The sequence below is a fragment of the Poecilia reticulata genome, linkage group LG23, assembly GCF_000633615.1.
Source record: "Poecilia reticulata strain Guanapo linkage group LG23, Guppy_female_1.0+MT, whole genome shotgun sequence".
NCBI classification, from domain to species: domain Eukaryota; kingdom Metazoa; phylum Chordata; class Actinopteri; order Cyprinodontiformes; family Poeciliidae; genus Poecilia; species Poecilia reticulata.
Window position 1 is genome coordinate 8,917,567 of NC_024353.1, and position 21,921 is coordinate 8,939,487.

The 21,921-nt window shown below is 39.7% G+C and overlaps 1 protein-coding gene across 1 annotated transcript in view; it reads left to right on the forward strand.

Moving 5' to 3' along the window:
* The first annotated feature begins 2,129 nt into the window (after nt 1-2,129).
* tafa5a (TAFA chemokine like family member 5a) overlaps nt 2,130-21,921 on the forward strand; it is a 160,106-nt gene continuing 140,314 nt past the window's right edge. Inside the window, exon 1 of the mRNA XM_008401147.2 lies at nt 2,130-3,058. Within this exon, the coding sequence (XP_008399369.1) occupies nt 2,947-3,058 (112 nt within the window). The 5' untranslated portion in view covers nt 2,130-2,946. The remainder of the gene's footprint in view (nt 3,059-21,921) is intronic.

Below are 21,921 nucleotides of genomic sequence, written 5' to 3' on the forward strand. Positions count from 1 at the left end.
TAAATCCAACTTGATGACTCACCTTCAAAGAGTTTTTGATAACAAAACTGTAACACAGCAGTTTATGTGAGGACTGCCCCCCCCCAACCAAAAGGAAAGTGCATGAATGAAGTCCTTGCAGCCAAACACAGATTTGATTTGAAAGCCTTAATGGAGGCACATCCAACCCGTCCTCCCCAGGGGGCTCTCCCCCTGCCAGAAGCAAAGAGCTCTTGTGTTGTGTTTGCAGCCCAGTAATAGAGCTTAAACACAGGAAGACCAACCAACCCTCTACCACACCCAGCCCCAGTGATTAACACCCTCTTCAGAAATTGAAGTGGGTTTCTATGTCCAGATTAATGACGGTATCACTGAATCAAACAGCTCAAAGATGGGTGGGGTCTGGAAACGTGTACAAGAAGCTTGGCAGAGCAAAAAAATGTTACTGCAATAATGTGGCCAGTGGGTAAAGGGTCAGCTTTCAATTTGTCTGTCATTTCCTTTTTTTATTGATTTCAGAACATTTTAAACCCAAGATAAGTGTCAACTAGTTCAAATGGAAGGGAAACACTAACTAAAGGGTTAAAATTAAAATTAGCTTTTGAACTAATTAATAATCTGTCCTAAAATGACAGAAAAAGATCTTGTGGTTTTTAGAATACTTAATTCTTGTGTGTGAGCAACCGGTTAAAAGAAAAAAAAAACCTTAAAAAACCAAGCAAAATTACTCATTTAGGTGAAAAAAAAGTTGGTTCATGTATTTAGACCTGGTTATAGTTAGCTTTGATTGGAATGTCACACAGCCTGGTTGAAAAGGGTTTTAATGTTTTTATCTTTTTTAATCTTTTTTTTTATCTCTTTCTCTTTTCTTACTCTTTATTCAATGTCACATGCTGTTTTCTTTTAATAATGTAAAGCACTTTGAAATGCCTCGCTGTTGACATGTGCTATACAAATAAAATTTGATTGATTGACATACCATAGTCCTGGGTAGCACTTATTGCCAGGAGCTTCTGGACGTTCTTCCCCCCCCCCCCCCTTTTATTTTGGTACTCATGTTCCGCTTCCTTGTTTCCTGTCAGTTCTTCCAGCCATTCCTCCAGTTCAGCTCCACAGCTGCACCCAGTTTCTAACCAGCCACCTGCTCCTCCTTCAGTAATCAACGCTCCAGCTTCTCACTCAGCTCTTTGTTAGCTCGTTGTTTCCATCAATATGTCTCCTGATCCTTGTGGTTAAGTTTTTGGTTTGTCTTAGTTTAATTGACTAAACATTTTATGTCTTTTTTTTCAACCGCCTTCCACTTTTGCAGGAGAACAATAACTTCTAAAGTTGTTTTCAGAGGCACATCAGTTCTTGTATCACCGGCTTCCTGTTTTTGTTTTTTTTAAATGAGATTTCTCATTGAAATTTCTGTTTTTTTTTTTTGTCTATGAAGCACTGAAATGGTCCAAGTTGCACCATGTTATTATCATTATCAGCTACTCTTGGTCACAGCCACAGATTACTGTGGCTGGATCTTTATAACCTAACACTGGTCTTTGTCTAAATTCTGTTCACTAATGCTCCATGGACCACCAAGACCTTCATTCAAGTGTGTTTATTGGGAGATAAATCGAAGAAAAAGTTCAAAGGGTTTGAGTAAATTGTAAAGCACTGCAGTGTGAAATATTCTTTGTTGTTGTGGACATGGTTTTTTGTTTTGTTTTGGGGGTTTTTTTTGCCTCCGTCGCCCTCAAGTTGCACCCAGACTCAGCTGGTGGGACTGCCCCCATCGATCGTAACAAAATAATAGATTTGGTGCGTCAGAGCCGGTAACGTCGTGGCTCTCGAAACCGCAGTAAAAAAAAAAGAAAAAAAAAAAAGATTTATTTCTAATCGAAGCGAGTTCTCTGGTGAACATGATTGAACTTTCACTTACGTGTTCGAGCCGAACGCGAGTGAACGAAGAGCCGAAACCTGTGTTAGCCAATTAGATTTTGCCTATAAAACAGACTTACATGACGTCGTCCGGACGCAATAATCGTTCGAAATTATGATTTGAATCGACGGGCCACTTTTGGATGGTTCTTTTATATTGATTTTGGCTGGAAGAGGTATTGGGGAAAACACACACACACACACACCCCAGCTCAATACCTTCTAGCCGTATTTTACGCAGCTTTCATTGGGTATTGGCGTAACGGCACCAGTCTGTAGAGATATCTGCGGCTTTCTCGCTGACGTAATATTGACTGATCCGAATGTTTACTTTGGACACGATCACTTAGAGTCGCACATTGCGCTCTTTTCCTCTCCCAGTCTCCATCTCTCTGCCCGTCCCTTCTGCTTTCCTCCGGCGTTCACGCAATGGTCCTAATCCATTCCAAGCTGAAAGGGTCACCTTAAAGCAGTTTTCTTTTCTTTTTGTGTGTGAGTGCGTGTGTGCGTGTGTGTGTGTGTGCGGACAAGCCCCCTCTTGGGATTCTATTCTGTTTGAGTCGAGCTGGTGGAGAGCCGTGGAAAGATACCACAGGTGAATGGAGCTTTAACGACGCTGCGGTAGAGATGATTGAACAGTTTAAGGTTTTCATGAGCGCAATCTGTGCCTGATTTGACAGAAGCCGCGTCTTCCGTGGCACTTTGTGATAACTGAAGCGGACCGAGTTAGCTTTTTTTTTTTTTTTCCTTCTTCTGTTTTTTTTTTTTTTTTTTTGAAGACATAAAAAAAAAATTCTCCTCTGGCTTTCCTAAAGGATGATATGACCTTTTCTTTTGCGCAGTGGTGGCTGCTTTCCTACCAGTTTCTTGGATCTTTGTCATGCCTTCTTGCAGGATTACTCACGGAGATATGAGCGCACTAAGAAATCGAGTTGGATTGTAAAGCAAAAGAAAAAAAAAAATTGAGATACATTCTTTAAAACAAAATCCTTGCTCTTTTTATTATTATTATTTTTCTCCGAAGCGGGAAGTGCTGCTTTGTGGTAATCAATGGCTTCGGTGCCGAGGTCGGCAAGGCGCAAAGAAGCCACTCGCTGGCCGAGGATGTCGTCAACTTTTTGGGCTGTGGTGCTCCTGACGGCACTGCTGGTTCTCTACTGCGGTAAGTTTCCCCCCGTCGCTCATTTCTTTATTATTTACTTGACCGCTGCGCAGTGGGGGTGACTGTGTCATTGGGGGTGACTGTGTCATGTGGGGAGGATTTCACATGGAAATCACGCAAGTGATTCTGGCGACTCACTCTGAATAGTGATGATTTCTCCTAACCCCTCAGTAATTTGCCGGCAGAGCGTATTGGGCCCCATGCTGTACGTCTGAAAGCAGCTGTAGCTGGAGAAAGTCATGCGTGGATTGGTGCCTGATCGAGTCTTTGAGGGATCCAAGACGCACAGATATGCGGGATACCAAACGCGCAGTGGCGGATCTTGTACATATAGCACCCAGGGCGAGCCTTGCACAGGTCATGGAAACTCGCCAAAGAAGAAATAAATATGTGCATTTTCAGATTTGCAAGCTATCAGAAACATTAAAAACTTTTAAAAAATCAAATAAAATGAAATTCTGCGATTATCACTGGGATGAGTGGATTCTTGTTCAGTGCTTTATGTTGCAGAAAACACTCCACATGTCCCTATCAGATCCCCTGCAGCTTAACAAGGTGATGTCAGCATCATGCTGGGGGGGCTGCTGTTCATGTGATAAGATTTAAATATTATTTAATAAGGACAATTAGGTCTATGTTTGACCAGTTTATGCAGATATGTTCGATGCTAATCTCAGTCTGGGTTATGCTTCATGTTAAAGTGAATTTTTAAAGGAAAACTATTCGGTTCAGCTGTAAATACAGAAAGAATTTAGACACATTCGTTACACTTCTGTCCTAGTATAGCAGTAGACAGATATTTGTAATACTATAAATACAGCTGGAAAAGCACTGAACAAGTCAAGGTTTCAATTAAGACCAAAAAACCGGAAAAATGTTTGTCCTCACAAAGAAGTTTAAACAAATTTGCAAAAGTTATGTACAGTAAAGTGTAATAGTACTAGAAATAAGTATTGGACACATGGAGCAACATGCGAAAAGGCATGAAAAGTCAGGAAACCACATGAAATCTGTTTTTAAACAACCTTCCTTCTGCTATGTGCAAGTCAATATTTATTTTAATATTAATTGATGGCTCATAAAGCATCCCTCTCAATTCCAAAGGACTGTTGAGTGTTGGGTATAAGCAAAGAAAAACTCACACAATGTCTTACTGAAGCAAAATAACATCAATTGTATGTTGCATCTAAACTTCTATATGTTCAATAAAGTACCTTTAAGAACCACAATCAGGAAATGAAAAGAACATAATTTCACTATAAACCAGCCAATGGCGGGCCTCCCATGTAAGATTTCTGACTGAGGAATCAAAAAATTGAGAGTTGTTCAAGAGACAATGAGTACTGCAGAAAGTCAGGTAGGCACAATTTTCCTACGACAACAAGGAATACCCTTAACCAAAATGGTTGTTGCACAAGACTCCACTACTGAAGAAAAAGCACGTTGAAGCTTAATGGCCAGTGATAAACAAGGAGAACACAGTCTGGTAAGATGAGATCAAAGCTTTGGATGTTATTGGAGGAAACACATTACACATAATGTGACGTGTGCAGGTTGGATCGCCATGCTGTGTGCTGCCAGATGGCGTATGGTGCTGGCAGGTAGAATTTAAGGAAGGGAGAATGGAGAAATCTGCCAAGAGAGTCTTTGGTCAGAATGTGGAGAAGAAACGAGTGTGAATTTCCGAGCAGGAAATGGTCCCCAAACACACAGCCAAGGAAACACTCAATTTGCTTCAGAGAAACGAAGTGAAACCGCTAGAAATGGTCCAGTCAATCACCTGACTTGTATCCAATTGGACATTTTTCTGGAAAGAACCAAAGTTTAGAGTTGAAGTGGAGTCGTCTTGAAGACGTCATTACCAGAAAAGTCTTATAAATACTTTAAAATAAAGTATTTACTAAATGTATGTCCTATAATTACCTCCTGTGTCATTCCATATAACTTCATTTGTGGATCAAATTTGCTTTGATTTCTTTGAACGTTTGGGTTCTTACCAAGACATGGTGTGAGTTTTATGTCGATAGAAATATTCAAAAACCTTTTCAGCAGAACAAAATTTAGAAACCTTAAAAGCTGATCTTCACCCACCAATCAATGTTACCTGCATGTGTAGATGAATCTCATGAAGGCAGGCGATAAAACCCGACTAACCCAGAGGTTTAGAGGTCTCATAAATCTGGCACTGTTCCTCATTATCACCCTTTCACGCATGAATTATGACAACCTCGCTTTGGAATTTCCCTGAGGGTTTTTGATCATCTTTACGGATGTTGTTGTGGTCGTCTTCGGGGGCATCAAGAATTCACACGTTAAAACATCAACGTGTCAAATTCAAAAACCGTGTCAAAATATGTAGCATTGTTGTTAAACTAACGTGGTCACAAATTTCAGCCTTTTTCTAATTTCTTTCACTGTAACATTTTTTTCCTCGATTCTGATTCCTCAACCTGTCCTCCCCTCTCAGTTGTCTGCCAGTGATGAACGACGCAAATCACTATAGCAACAGAAAAACACATCATCTTTGAAACATTTTTTGTTTGAGCTTTCGTTTGATTCATGTTTGCTCACTCAGCATCCACACCCTACTCATTTATTTATTTATTTATTTATTTATTTATTTATTTATTTATTTATTTATTTTATTTGACATTTTTAGTTTGGCCCTTAAAAAAAAACACAATGACTTTAATATGTTTTGGCTTATATTTTGTTAGAAAAAGCTACAAAACAGGAATATTTATATGTTGAAGTATTAATTAAACTGTTCAAATAAAACCAATGAAACATGATGTCCACTTTAACGGAATAATGATTAATTGGTATTTCTTGAAAAAAGAGAATATCTTGGTACCCAAAATTGAAATGTTTAATTTATAGAACGATCCAGATATGTCCATGATTTCTACATAGGTAGCTGTTTGCTTGGCTAGTAGGTTGCAGTATATGGAATTGCACTCTATAGTTGAATGAAAAAGCTTATGTGCAGGTTTACCACCAACATCCACACACATGCAAAACATTTTTTTTGATCGCTTGTGATCATTCTACATTTTTTTAAAATTTATTTTGAAATAGCTTCTTCATTTGCTTTCACAAATTCATCCATCCCAAATGTTTTCTCAGAGTGTTTGTAGGTGCACTCTGTCACTTCCCAGTGTCTGGATTTGCGAATAAGTAACACAATATTCTGTTGAAGTACTTGTGGCGCCCAAATAGTGATGTCACTCTGGGTGGTGAGCCATATGAACCACATAAAAGATGCTGCTAAAATACTGAGCTAACATTAGGAGGATATTATGTTTCTGAATGAGCCTCGTCTAGCTGTAAAGACTGCATGTTCCAACGATGCCATTATTAGGCAAATGTATGCAGACCATCACCCTCGCGACACACACGCACACACACGCGCACATACTACACTTCCTTAGGCTACTTCTCTGGTACCCTTGCACCTTCCTATCTCTCCCTCCTGCCTGCCTCCCCTATCTGTCTCAAGCTGCATGTGACTCACTTTTGAGCAGAAATCCAGCTGGCACACGGCCGCTCAGTCTGCTACATGTGAGAAACGGAGGCCAGCTGAAAAAAGAAAAAAAAAAAAAGCCAACCAAACACAACTGTGCAATTTAAAGATCCTATCAACTAACACACAAACACACACACACAATTTTACCTCATCGTTCATTCCTTCGCTTCCTATTTACAGTGTGCAGATGATTCAGTTTGCTTTGCAATCACATGAGCCTCAGGTTAATCAAAGGGGTGGAGGGGTGGGGGGGGTGGATTATGAGAAGCAAAGCCTTTAGATAAGAGGAAGGAGGTGGACCCTTTTCTTCCTTTGTGGTGCCTTTAGCCATGTCAATTGATCTCGTGCTTGTGTCCAATCAATAGAGCTTGGATGTTTGTTTCAGTGCAAGAAACCTCAACCTCTCACCTAGCAACACCTTTTACTCTTTCTGGAGCTCAGTAATCGGCTGCAGTGACTGGCTCCAGCTACCCTGGCTCGTTTTATTAGAGATTAAGCTGACATAATTCATGTTCAAACTTCTCTGCTCTGGTTTCTCCCCTCCTTGTTTTCATTTGATTGGTTCCTGTTGTGTTTCCTTTCGTTTCCTCCACGTTCCATTTATTTCAGCTTTATCCTCTGCACTCGGCTGACCGCTGCCCCACCTGCGGTGAATATATGTCGCTGTGACGGAGGTCGCTGCTCTACCAGCGTCTCCCTTTCTCTCAGCAGCTCTGTTCTTCCCTTCCCCCCTAATCAGTTTCTATATTTATGGAGGCACAACTTATTACTTTCCTTATAAAACGCTGTAAACAGTGGCTGATCTGTAGTGTAAATCGGGAGCCGTAAACTGTAATTTTTGCTGAGGAAATAACAAAAATTCACATCAAATAAGTTTTTTTTCAGTTGATTGCATTATTTTTACATTAACAGAATATTCAAATATGGAAGAAAATGAATCTACGTTGCTAAATTAACCATTGCACTCAGCACTTTGATATTTGGCAATTAAAAGTAAGCACAATGTGTCTTGCAAATATTGATAAAGAAATATCTCAGTGTTGTCATTTCCAAAAACAGAACAATCAGCAGGAATTCAGAATTAATAAAGTCTAAAATATCCAGCTTGATAGCATCAACCAGGAAGATGGGATTATTTTGATGTGAAATATTTTTTTAGCCACAGTTATTGATTTGTTTATATCTTTTTGGAAAAGTCATCCGTGATGCCCTCTGTTTGCACTGCACTGATTGAAACAGGGCAGTGATCCCAGACAGCATCACATTTACAACAGGATGCCTGAAAAACCGATGAAAGAACACTAACCTGGAACTGATTTAAATGTTATAACTGTTTTTGTTCCCAAATAACTTGCTGTTTTTAAATTAATAACGAGACTGTGAAGCCTTTACATGCTACAAATGCTAATGTCCAAATGGCCTCCAATAATTTCCTGGTAAACAGGGCCCATGTCTTAAACTAGCTGTAAAACACAACGGTGAAAGTTTTATGATGTGGGATATTTTTGTTATACAATAAATAATTTCTCTACTTCCTGCTTTTGCCAAAGTCGACAGTAACATGTGGTTCACTGTCTGCAGAAAACTGGGTCTTAAAACAGGAAAATGTCAAAATCAAAGTCTACCAAAAAAAACAAAAAACAACGCTGTGAAATGAATGAAAACTTCCCTGAAACTCATTGAGGTGTTCTGGCTGTACATTTTTTCAGCTCCAAAAATGTAAATGTAAATGTCCTGAAGCAAAAAAGACCAACAGCAAAAAAAAAAGCTTAATTAATTTGATAAAGTGAGACATTAAGGTAATAAAAACAGGATAGTTCAGGTTTTAGCTGCTAACAACGCTACTGAATTCTGCTGAATCATAGCTTACTTTTAATTATTAAGTTGAAGTTGTTTTTTTTAATGTATCACTTTATCGTTTCCACTTGGAAATTTGGTAAACAACAAATTGACAGCATGGTGCTTCATTACATATGTTTGCTTAAATTCAACAAAGAAATACCTTTCTACAATTTTAGAACTACAACACAACTTGTGTAATTCATTAACTGTGGCTAAATTTAGTCTTTGTGTCTATTTTTTTTTTTTTGACTTTCGGGTAGCATACTGGTCTGAATGACTAGCCAGAAACTTACTATGAACATAGTGGTATACTGATGCTTAGCCACGGTTTGTTACTAAAGGCTACTTCTCTTCCCCCCCAGTGTGTCGTACAACCACAGGGGGAAAGAAGAAATCTCTGTGATTACCACTATGACTCATATGATGCCTGTCATCCAGCATCAGCGTCTGACTTAACATGATCTGCCATCCTCATTCAGGCCCTTCTAAGAGGGAGAGACTAAGCAGAGTAGAGGGGAGAGCAGTGAGGGGATAAGAGATGCAGGAGGACGCGCGGACACTCGACGTCCGCACTTGAGTCTGGGAGGATGCAGGTAAAAAAAAATAAAAATTTGATGGGGAGCAATTTGAAGGAATCGAGTGGAGAGTAGAGAGAAGGAGTGCAGCAGAGGGCAGAATTAAAAAAAAAAAAAAAAAGATAAATCCCAACAACTCCACTTCTAACATTTGATTGGCGCTGAATACAGTAATCACAGCGAAGCGCTTCTGCACCCGCTGATTACAATAACAAAAAGCAACGTCAACAACACCGCCCTCTGTGCACTAGCTCCCTCCTCTGGCAGCTCGCAGCCACGGGATTGTTTGCCAACGGTGCAATTATGCATTCATGAGGCCGCAGTCCGTGCATGTGACTGCTGAACATAAAGCGGATGAGGGAGATCACACAGATAGCTAATAAGTATGCTAATCTTATCTCAGGATGGCTGAGGACCGTAGGAAGGCTTAGGTTCAGATCCGAGCTGCAGACAGGCAGGAAGATGAAGAGTAACAAGTGGAGAAGGTCTGAGAGGGAAAGTGAAGAGAAAATCATTCACATCTTTTTTTTTGTTTGTCTTTAATAATTCCTGATTTATTTCAGCCTTAGAAATCATGTTGCGTTCAAGTATCAGCAGCCAAGAAAATAGAATTTGAATGTTCAAGTATTAACTTTGCCTAAAGTTCATACTTTCTATGTAATTTCCCCTGCATAGAAAAAAAATTAGACACGGATGCAAACTTGCATCCTTCTCCGTTGCCATTCACCACATTTTGCAGTGTGGCCTTTTGCGTTGCGTGACTCTTTACAAGCTGCCAGAGTTCTGCAGCTAAATCTAGTGATGGGTGACTACTACCAAAACTGGCTGCTGAGGGGCATCTACGACGTTAGGATGATGTCGAACCTGTTGCGTCTTTGCATTTCATGAGACCTTTAAAGCAAATAATTGCAGATAGATTCTGACACGAGCTGCTTTGCATATGTTTTCATATGAAACTTTTCTGTAGGCATTTTACCAAGATTTGATGCAATAGACTTAAACAACGGTGAAGTTGGAGGTAAAAAACCCCACAAAAAAACAAATAAAAATGTGAAAACTTTGGTTATGCGTTTTTATGGCAAGCAGATTATGATAAAAACTGAGAGGAAAAACTGACAGGATAGCATCGAGTTGTTTCACATATCCAGCATTTAAGGACCAAAATGTAAAGCTTGTGCACTTCTGGCGAAAGTATACAACTACTATACTAGTTGTGTAATAGTACAACTAGTATACGGCTTTTGCAAGATGAAACTGAAATTAAACACATAAAATAACACCGTATGTAGCACACAATTAAGACAGCAAATTACTCCATTGTCTCGGCGAAACACGGCAGTGGCTGCATCATGTTGTGAGGAAGTCTTTTATAGACTGGACTGGGGAAGACAACCACTTTTCAGCAGTGTTGAATAGCTGAACAGTTTATATCAGAGGTGTCCAACCAGCAGTATGTGGACTGCTGCTGGCCTGTGGGTCTGGTAATTGGCCCGTGAGAAAGATTTTAATTTTTGAAAAAACTGGAAGCTTTGGAACAAGTCGGAAGACAGACAAGAGGGAGTGGAAAGATGGGCAGTTTGGTTGTTGAGGTGGGTGCCTAGTTTAGATCAGTTTTTTTTATAGAATATGGTATTTCAATGCACTTTACATAAGAAAAAACTTCAGAACTAAATCTACTAAACTTATGGCAAGAGTAGAAAACAGGATGCTTTCACTTGATCCATTTTGAGATGAAGAACAGGTGATAATTTCAGTGTAATGATGTGCAAAATTGGTAGATATGTTCTCCAAAGGATCTGTGCAGCGCCATGTTGTACTGTGCTGACTGAGGGGATTTACATCTAAAGGTTGCACTTTGTATTTTTGTGGAAATGTTTTTTTTATTTCACTTCTGCTTTATAAATATGAACTGCTTATGTTGATTTCACATGAAATCTCAACGAAACGCATCAAATTTGTGGTGTGAACATGACAAAATGTGAAAAGTCAAAAAAATCTGTTCTCAACTGGACGAAACCAAAGTGAAACTTGTAAGGGCATGAATGTGTGAGGATGTCTCGGTTTGGGCGTAGATGTTATCTGTGAGGGAAGAGGGACAGATTTCTGTCAGGTAGCAACAGAAAGACCCGCATATAGCCTGAGGAAACACAGTCAGCAGGTTTAGTTTTCTACCAAGAAAGCAAAAACCTACATTGTTAAAACTTCATCAAAGGTGTGAAAAATCCTTTCCATACTTTAAAAAGGAATCACTGAGCACTATTAACACAAAGGAAGGAACATACCATGTTTCGTCGTTACTCTGCTAACCATACAAAGCAGGAGCTTTGATAAGGGTTAGAAATAATTAGAAGCATTTTGTGCCTTAGATTATAAAATATTAAGATGCTATGGGCCCTTGTTTGTACATGGATTCTTCAAGAATTATGCAGCATAGCCAAAGGCAATTCCTTTTTTTTGTAATCTGTGGGGTGCTCTCGTCATTGTGGTGCTTTTTTTGTGTGGAAGTTTCCTTATTTAGACATGAAATGCTTATTTGCTGAGATCTTTATGTGCTACTTGTTGGCTTGAAAGTTCATGGAAGATATTTGACATAAACTGATCAAGCTGGAAAAATCTATAGGAAAAAAACATGAGATGTAGTCAAATGTACTTGTGGTTGTCGGTGCTAGCTGGTTGGTCGTTCAGATGATGGTTGGACTACCAGGGCTGCTCAATGTAGAAGATAATCCATCAATTAAAACCTTGTACAAGACCAGTTCTTACAGTTTTTATTGCTTTTGTCCTTGTTATTGTATGAGAAATGTTAACATAGACATTCAGTATGCAGAAAAGGTTAATGGCCAATGATAAGAATTGCTCTGCGATGGACCAGTCATGAGGTTGGACTAGTCGGGCAAAGTTAGCAGCCATTTGCGCTAATGGCTAATGTTTGTGCAGCTGCAGCCTCACTTTGAGTAATGGGAAAGATGTCAGTGGAATAAAAGAGGGGACAAAAATAAGAGTGAAAGTTTTGTACTGAGGAAGAACTGAGATTTATTTCCTCTTTCTGAGCATAGACAATGTCTATTTTATTGTTTTGATGAAGACCATCAGTAAGGATAAAGCCAGGTGATTTGTCTTTTTTTTCCAGATGTTTTTTTTTGTCATGGCTAGTCCCTTTTTTGGATCTCTTAATAGACTACTCGGGTTATCTTTGACATCACCATTTGTCTGATGTGAAATATCGTGCAACATAAATAGCATGTGGGCAAAATCACGAGGGTTATCAAAGCTCCTATTATTCCCTGCTGCTGTTTCTCTTGCTCCTTCTGCACCTTCACAACCAGACATTTCTCTCCAAAGAAAGGAGAAACTCAGCACACCCATAATAACATGCTAATATGCTGTGACATTTACTTAATGTGAAAACAAATTGCAGAGTGTTTGGAGTTTGCATTTAGGCAAAGTATCACCGTACCAGCTTCCATGGCTAATTGCACCTTAAATGCTCCATGTCTACTGTGAATTAATTATGTGTCAATGTGACTTTAATTACCATTAAAAGCGTGTGTATAATATTTACATATCATAAGTAGTTTGTGACTGCGAGGCCCAATAGGTCACAGTCAAAGTAAGCGGGTTTATGCAAATGTCCTCTGTCTGGTTGTCCAGTTGCATGAAAGCAAATAAAATAGATTTCTTAAAAAAAAAAACTAAAAAAAAAAAACACAAACGGATTTGTAAAAGTCAGGAGCTTTGCAGCAAAGTTTTTTGTGTGTTTGCGCTAAGATATGGAAACAAATAAATTAAATAAAAACCGGTTGAGACGGCTTAATTGGCTCTGGATCTGGACAGTGACTCGCGGCGGGCTCTTGCCTCGAGAGGATTCAAGGATGTGCATTTTGTGCTTGTTTTTGCCTAAGGCCACTAAACCCATTCAGAAGGAAACACTAAAGCTACTCCTCCTTTATTACTGGGAGAAAAGCAATTGCTTGGAAGAAAATGCCAGAATGGTGCTTTGAATTCCTGGAGGGGCCCATCACCGAGACACAGCCCATGGAGCTGAGACAGCTAGCATCTGGAGCACAGACATGGCGGCAAACTGGAGAGAGAGAAAGCGGGCAGAAAGGAGGGAAAGGAGCAGAGAGGGAATGAGAATGAGGGAATAGAAGAAGGAAAAGGGATTAGAGAGAGGGAGCAGTTGGAGGAAAACCGAGAAAATGGAGAGTGCGAGACAGACGGAGTTGGAGGTTACTGAGAAACCCTGGCAGTAAGAGGGACTACACAGACGATGAGACAAAAGACAGACAGTTGAGAACACTCAGACACTCAACCAATTGACAGCCGATTGGGGAATGAAGTCGGCTAACACAATGAACCAGTCGGCAGACAGACGTGCCGCAGAGTAGCCAAGAGGCTCTCAGAAGTAGAGGCAAATATTACATTAGAAGAGACAGAAGCCATTTGTCACAGCGTGAGGCCTGAGAGGTAGTTAAGCTGCAGAACGAAGGCACCCATGGCCCGGCTGATGCATGTCACCACCAGGAGGAAATTGTGCTGAAGTCAACTCCGTTCAATCAATTGTCCGGTGTCCTTCGGTGACTCCCGCACTTAACAAGATCACACCGCCGCAAACTTTTGCCGTCCTGAACTCCTGAGAACTTGTTATGCGGCCTTGAGGGCCTCCTTTCGATTCTGTCCGCCCTTCTTTTCATCCTCCCTTGTCTCCGCGTCTCGCCGTCTTCTCGGCCACATCAAGACTCTGTGACAAGTGCACTGACAACTGCAATTCGGTCTTAATCTCCCTGCACGGTAAATCTGCTGGAGGTTCACAGCTCCAAAGACAGCAGCGCTCCAGATGCGTCCGCATGTCAGAGACTGAGATTTGGTGCGACTTTTAGCCAGTCGCCTGGTCGGTCAGTTAGCATTTTTGGCTTTTGATTCCTATGTGGATTTCTTTATTCGTCATGGGCTTCATTAATAACACAGCTGGGGTAAGTTCATAAGAAAACATTTATATCACCATCCCTTTTTCCACCGTTGTCCTTCTCTCCTAACTGGTGACATGTTCCATGATTGATATGGAAATTACAAAGAGCTTGGCCTCATTTATCACGCGCCAATGCTCGCTGCTGTTTCAACAACCATTTTGCAATGCGGCAACAATGAAGTAACTGCAGTTGCTATGGCAGAGAGTGGAAAGGAACATGCAGTTCTCATTTTAATGACACAAACAAGCATTGAGCTACAAATGATATGGTACCCTTAATATGTTTGGGTATATATGCACTCCAGTTTTGTTTTTTTTTTGACTCCCCAAAGACTTATAAAGTCAGCTGGCAATAGTAAATTGGTCCATGATGTCTCTCTGTATGTGTGTACGGTGGTTGTTAGTGATGCCACATACAATTTTGGAAGTGTACAGAAAATGTTACATGTTTTCAAAGGTTTTTCAAAGAAAGGTCTGAAAAGTTTAATATAAAATTGTATCCATTGATCCCGGACAGACAGGTTAGGTCAGGAAGAAAACTGTAAAGAAATTTAAAGCCAGATTAGGTTGCAAAACAACATGCCAAACTTCACAAGTCTGGCCTGTATGGCAGAGTGGCAAGAAGAAAGTCATAATAGAAAGGATGGCATGAGAAGTTTGGTTTGGAAATTAAAAATAAAGTCAAGAAGAAGACACAGCAAACATTTGAAACAGGTACTCTGATTGGATGGTGTGGGAATGGATGCTTATCTGTAAGAAGAACAATAACATATAGCTAGAATTACAGTGGAAAGGTTTAGATCAAAGCACACTATTTTATTGCAAATTTCAGAAAAAAAACCTAAATAAGAGAAGGTAGCAACATTTGAAAGTTTATTTTCAGACATTTCCAGCCCAAAATGCCTGTTCTTGTTCTTTTTTTTTTTTTTGCATGGAACAAAAGGACAAAGTTTTCTCCAGACAAAGCAGGTAGTACCCTAGCATTTTCTTTTTCTATAAATCCTTATTTCTCCACTTCACAACTGCACTACTTTGTGTTCATGTAAAATCCCAGTGAAATGCATTGGGATTTTACTTCAAATGCATCGAAGCTTGTGATTGTTGTGTTAAAAAATATGTTAAAGGAACAAATATTCTCAGAAGAAAAGGCTCCGCCCAGAATGTCAGTGACATATACTAATAAATGTCAAATTTAGACAAAAATTTTACCTTCAAAAAGGATTAAAGTCTAATTTTACCTTACATTCATTGGCCTTTGTACTCAAAACAATCTGATGCTTGAGTGGTTAAAACTAGTTTGTTACATATTCCATCTTTGCTTTAGAAGTGAACAAAGTTGCTCTCCCAACTCTGTTTTCTTTGGGGTTTTTGAAGAAGCAAGTTGAGATTTAAAAGCCTTAGAGTGGATAAGCCCGATCACGCGGCAATAGCGGAACAGGCTAATGGTACGACCGAAAACTCAGGAGGACGCTTCTGCCTGAGAAGAGATGAGGCAGTCAGATGAAGTAAGTAGCTGAGCTTTGCTGATGCTGTTTCAGCTACTTGGGAGAGTGCTAAAGCTTCCTTGGAGCTTTGAGACAGTTGCAAGATCTTATTTTGATAGATGTACTTTTCTTAAATTAAACCATGCTGAATGTATCGGATTATTGCCTGAAACTATAATAATAAGTTTTTAGTTGTTTTTTTTTCTTCACGAGAGAGAAATATGGAACAAAGTTTTGTCGTCGTGGTTTAAGCTGACTTTGATAAAAGCCGTCAGGTTTTTGTTTCACTGTTTAATAGTGTGATAAAAAAAAAAAAAAATCCTCAAACGTTGGAAAGTGACAAAAACGGAGCTAAGCAGTACAATCCTTTTGCAAACAGCTGTTTGCTTTATTTCTTCACAGGATTCACTAAATAAATTACATGTAACACAGTCCAGTATTTAATGAACCCATCTGTTCATCAGGTTGGCGTCTTTCAATCCACAAACACAGCAGATACAAGTCTGATCTGAGAAATCAAGAAAAATCTCTTTTTAAAAACTTCTTTCCACGAAGACCTGAGGAGATCCTCAAACTTGACACATTTTTAAATATTTATTTTTTATTTTTTTAAAAGAGATTAAAAATGAATGAAAAAACAACAACAATGTCTTACTGGAAAGGATGTGGAATGGCATTTCCAAATCCATGAGGAGCACCAGTTGAATTAAATCTTGAATAAATTCTGATATGGAAACGTATTGCTCGTCATTTAAAATGCATCAGATTTCGGCTGAAGTGAATCCCAATTCTTTGCGCTGTTGCTGTTGAGCAGATGCTGTATCGTAGTAGTAAATGTGAAATTTACAGAGAATGGAAACTTGAGTGAAAGATGTTCCGTTGAAAAACTTCCACAGGGTTCCATGAAACCGTGCCTCCTCTTGTCACAGTAGAAAAATGAAAACTTCACACACTTGATCCCAACACAGGTGCTCTATACCAAACAGACTCGCATTTCGAAAGCCCAACAGGACTTTAAGTTCCATAAAATGTCTTTCACTTCTCGTCCTTGGACAAACAAACTTTAAAACACCAACAGCAAGGTTGGAAACAGTGCAAACAGTGCAATAGTTACACTTCCTTGGGCAAAAGTTGTTGGTTTTCTCTTCACTATTTTTGTTTTTAATGTAAAATTCAAGTATTTTCAATCTTACCATCTAACTCATTTGAATTATATGTGCTGTTATCTTTCCTGTTTTTAACAGTGGCTTTGATAAGTAACATGGCTGCTGCATGCTATAGTTTATACCAAAACATTACATGCTTTGTAAGCACGTTCGATTAAATGCTCGTTTTGACTGGCTAGTGACTCTACATGGGATGCCTGTGATCCATCCTACCTGTGGGGCTGCTGTGTGAACTCAGTTGAAGACTTCCTGCTGTCTCCTCTTTTTCTTTCTACCCTCGTGACACAATCAGAGAGAGAGAGACAGAGAGAGATGGCAAAGATGCAGGGAACGCCGAGAAGGACGGGAGGGGAGTGGGACAGAAGGGTAGCACCGCTGCGAGGGATACAGTCGGAGAAGTCTCTTGAAAGTGCTTAGTGAGCTGCAGCAGTGTAATTCCAGCTGATACTCTCAGACATGCTGAAACATGTCTCGGTTATGCATGCATGGCGGGCTGAAGGCGATTTGTTATTTCTTTCATGCACTCCTACTATCTCGGTATTTCTTTCTGTCGAGTATTTCCTCCCTCCACCCCCTTTCTCCTCAGTGCCTCCCTCTCTCATCCCACCCCCCACTCTAAGCCCTTGGCAGTGATAAACCCTTCCTTTGTCATTTTGACTGCAGAACATAAGAGTTATGCCTCCCTCTTTAGGGTTGAAGAGCTCATTATGGCTCCTCAGCATGGAGCCTATAGGCCACAGATTACTCTATGTAATGTCACACATTTGTCGAAACTCTTGCCGCTGCAGCCGTTTGCGTGTTATTTTTTGTTGGACTTTTTGTGCTTTGTAACTCCTGCTCCAAAAACACCATGTCATGGGAAAACCAGAATTTTAATGAGACTACCTTTAGGAGTTGTGCAAAGTAATAAAAGCCACAGCATGGAATCCTTTGATTTTTTTTTTTCTTTTTCTTTTAGTTACCCTCTGGTTTCTCATTTGGGAACACATTAAAGTGTGTAAATGGTTTATTGCGGAGCCAATGACTTAACGCTATTTTAGGCCCGAAACATCGACATCACTCATTATTTTCGGGAGGGAGGGAGAAAAAAAGTATCTGAATAAGGATTAAAGATCACTTAAACAAAACGATTACAGGAAGAAGGTTACAGATTGGAAAATCTTTGGGTAAAAACATTTTCTCAGTAACATTTCAAATGTGCCTCCTGACATGAACTTTGCATTGGATCTCTTCAATTGGCAAATAAATACCACACATCAAAAGAAATCAAAACAAATGTTTTGCACAATGAATTTGATATTGGGAATGAGGATTTTTACACAGTACTGCACCTTTAAGATGTCATCAACTTTTCAAATCCCTCCTTTTCACAACTTCTATATTATAGTGCTGAATTGGTTTGTAGGTTTTTAAAAACCATCCAGAAAACGACCTTCAGCACAGAGCTCAGGTGAAAACCTCAAGTCCTCAAAAGGCTCAGATTCAGGTTGTGAAGACAGCAGCGGTATGTTCAGGGTTTTGAAGGAATATTGTCTCTGTACTTGCAGATGATATTTGTCTTGTAACCCACAAATCTAGCAGCAGGCTTTAATAAACTACATATTGTACCTTGTCATCTCAAGGCCGTCATGAAATCCTCACAAATATTAGATGCTGCTTTTATTATTTCCTTTTGCATCAATGATGCATTTGTCACCAGCTCTCACCCCTATTACATCAGAGGCTTTTTCGGTTCCAAATGTTAGTTGATGAATCAATCCTACACACGCGCGTACCTTTGATTACTCCATTTGTCACTGTCTGCGGGGACCACATCAGTGAAATGAGCGCGGAGAACACCTCGCCCGCTTTATCTCCTGCAGAGTCTGTCCCGTACAAGCTACGAACAACGGTAAACATTCGGTAAGAGCAGGATTTATGATTTGTATCAATCCCCTCGGCCTCCGGAGAACACTGCATGCGGCGCTTTGAGATTCGCATCAATGTAGAGACGGTGCCCTGATTTCAGCCACATGGAAGCGTGCATGCACAATTTATTGTGGCGCAGCTCTGGCTCAACAAAGGGCATCCATTATTCAATGACATGCAAGTTTCAATTAAAGAAAGATCACATGGTTGTCCTTTTTTTTCTTCTTCTTCTTCTTCTTCTTCTTCTTCTTCCGTTTTCCCCCGCTACTACACAATGGCAATGGAGGGTGGTTGACATCTGTTGTTGCGGGCGCTTTTGGGGAATGGTGGCGTTCGGATGATGGGTGTAAATTTTGTGTATTCTGCTCCCATCTCGCGTCGAGAGGACAGATGTTGGCAAGCTAATTAACAAATCTCCGTGCGTCGTCGACGATCTCCTCTGCATTCAGGGGCTGCAGAAGGGAAGGGAGATGTTTTGTTGGATCACTCGCTGGCAGTATATCAATACGCGAGCGTCAACACGTGGCTGCTCATGTGCATGCGTGTGTGTGTGTGTGCGTGTGTGTGCGTGTGTGTGTGTGTGTACAAATCTTTATCCTCCCCATGGCGCTATAAAACACCACCACCACCTAATCCCCAAGCGCTCTGAGTGACACAGTTCGAGTGCCAGGGAAAGTGAAATGAGACACATGAGGCAGAGATGAAGTGCAGTGGATTGTTTTCTGCTTCCTGTTGAAACGACTGTTATCATAGTCCGCCATTTTCTGTTTTGTATTTGCTGTGAGGAAGCTACACTATGTGGCTTTTGGCAAGTCAGGTAACGGGAAGTGTCGTTTTACGAGCCCGCTATGGATGTTTCCATATTTTTACCCATTTTCTCCTTTTGAGATGCTCTCTGGAGTCATAATATCAGTCAGAATTGATTTCACTGGACTTATTTCGAGCGATTCTTAAAAACAGGCAATGAGATTCTTTTAAACAGTGTAAACTGCTGCTGCACAACGTACCCAGCAGGTTGTTGCTACGTAACCAAAGAGTGCATGACTTAGTTGATGGCACCAACCTTTTAGCTGACTGAGAGAGGTTGAGTGACTTCCTACATATCCCAGAATGCCGTGCGACCATGAATTGTTGAAATGATCGTATTCTATCAGACATATTATCTATTGACATTGATCGCGACAAATATTATTAATATTATTGTCCAACCCTAGTCACACTTAAAACTTTTGCTGCTTTTGGGCATAGATAACTTTGAGTATATATAAACAACAAAAAATAAATTTATAACTCGTATTATCCAAGAGTCCTTGTGGATGGTGAGACTGTTTGCAGGAAGGATCTCCAGTAGCAGTAGGGTTATGGTAGCTGTCAGTCTTGCAGTGAAGCCTCTGACTGAAGACACTCTTAGACAGTCTTATGACTACCATTACAGCTCCACCTGCTGACGGCAATCACCATATTCCACTGTAACATGTCCTGGATGACACCATCAGTTATTGGCAAGCTTTGCTAATCCTCCTCTTTAAGTCTCTCCAGCTGAATAGTTAGAAAGTCGGGCTGAGAGACTCTGGAGTCGGAGATTTTGCTCATTATGATCGACGAAAAAGATGTTTTGAACTTCCTCCTCCTCTCTCTGCTCTTTGGTCCTGCTCTGCATCCATGAAGCTCCTTTCTCAACTCCTCTGGGATTTGAGGTTTTAGCTTAGGACTTATTTGAACTCTTGAGATGCTAATTATCTGCTCCCAATTGTAAAAGCAAAACAACAACAAAAATACTTGTTCCCATGGTTACATGTCATTACAACAAGGAATACTTGCCCCCAAAAAAGGAATACCTTAGCCATTAGCCATAAGTATGAACAAAATGAACACATTTAATTTCCCCTAAGGTAGTTTTGCATTTGATTTGAATTTGAAATCAAACCTACTGTAATAGAGATATGCCATGACATGACTCAAAAAGACTTCTTTTTGAGTCATGTCAAAAAAAATTTTGATTCTGCATGTTAGACCATTGTACTTAGAAAAGTCCAATCTGTTTTATACATACTAAACATATATGTTTAGAATGTGTTTGTTTTCTCTAATAGGCAATTAGGCATAAATTTTGGACACGTCAATTATTTTGTAGTTGTCTTGGTAACCGCATCCAGGTGGCAATGCAAAGCGTCTCAGAAAAGTTTTCTGTTTTCTATTTTGGTGTAAAATTATATTCCCTAACCTTCAAAAAGTACATACAATGCATTAGAAACTGCCATCAGATTGGGAAGACGTAAGAAAAAACAAAACTTGCATTTACTTTTCACTTCTGTATCAGTTCCAGCTGACCTGTTATTTGAAAGGATTCAGCGCTTAATGCGTTTGCCAGTAGCCTGCGACCGCGCTGAAGCTCGAACGTTTCCTTTCTTGGGAGTCACTTTGGATAAAAGCCTGTTCTAAATGGCTAAATGTAAAATGTTAATCGGCAAAAAACTTCATAATGACATTTTCAGCTCGGCGTTTGGTGAACGGGGACGACGGCCCATTTCTCCCACAGGAGAGAAGTCATAATGGCTGACGGAGACGGGCTGCATCTCAGCTGAGTGAGGCAGCCAGAGACGCTCCAAGGTTTCTCTACCGTACTACACAAGTTTGCAAGAGTTTTATCGCAACTTTTACTGCACACACAAAAAAAGAAAAGAACGTCTAAGCATTCGTATCCTTTATTAAACTTCTTCAAATGTTAGTTGAACACGTTATTTTCTTTTTTCCGCTTTTGATTCCGCCTGTTTGTTACTGTCAGTTTTCTTCAACTGTCAGGTTCAAGTTTTTACAAAAAAAATAATAAAAAATGCTACAAACTACTAAAATAAAATAAAAAAATGACTTAGTTTCTTTTGACCATCATGGAAACATTCCTCTCCCACCACCGTACACATTCAATAAGTTAGCATATGGTTTCCAATAAGGCTTGTTTGTCAAATTAAAAATAACAACCTTAATGCAATTAGTCATACTTTTATGTTTTAAGTCCACATTTCTATATTAAAGAGTGCTTTTCATTGCCCTGATGTAATATTGTAATCTTGTCATGTTTTCACTAGTAGGAGAGATAAATCATAATTATCATAAAGGTTTGAAATAATCAGTATGAGTCTAAATAATACATGTGATGTTTCATTTACAGAAATAAATACATTTTTAATAATATTCTAAGTTATTTAATATGACTACTGCAGACAAAAACATTAGGTTTTGTGGTCTCTTAAGCTGCAGTGATCTTTACTGTAATGTTTGCTTTTGACATGTTCATGATTTTCTTTTTAACAATTACTAAACAAGCTGATTTCTTCACTTTTTTTCACTTTCTTGTATTTACTCCAGCTAGCTCAAAGCGTATGTCTTACTTCC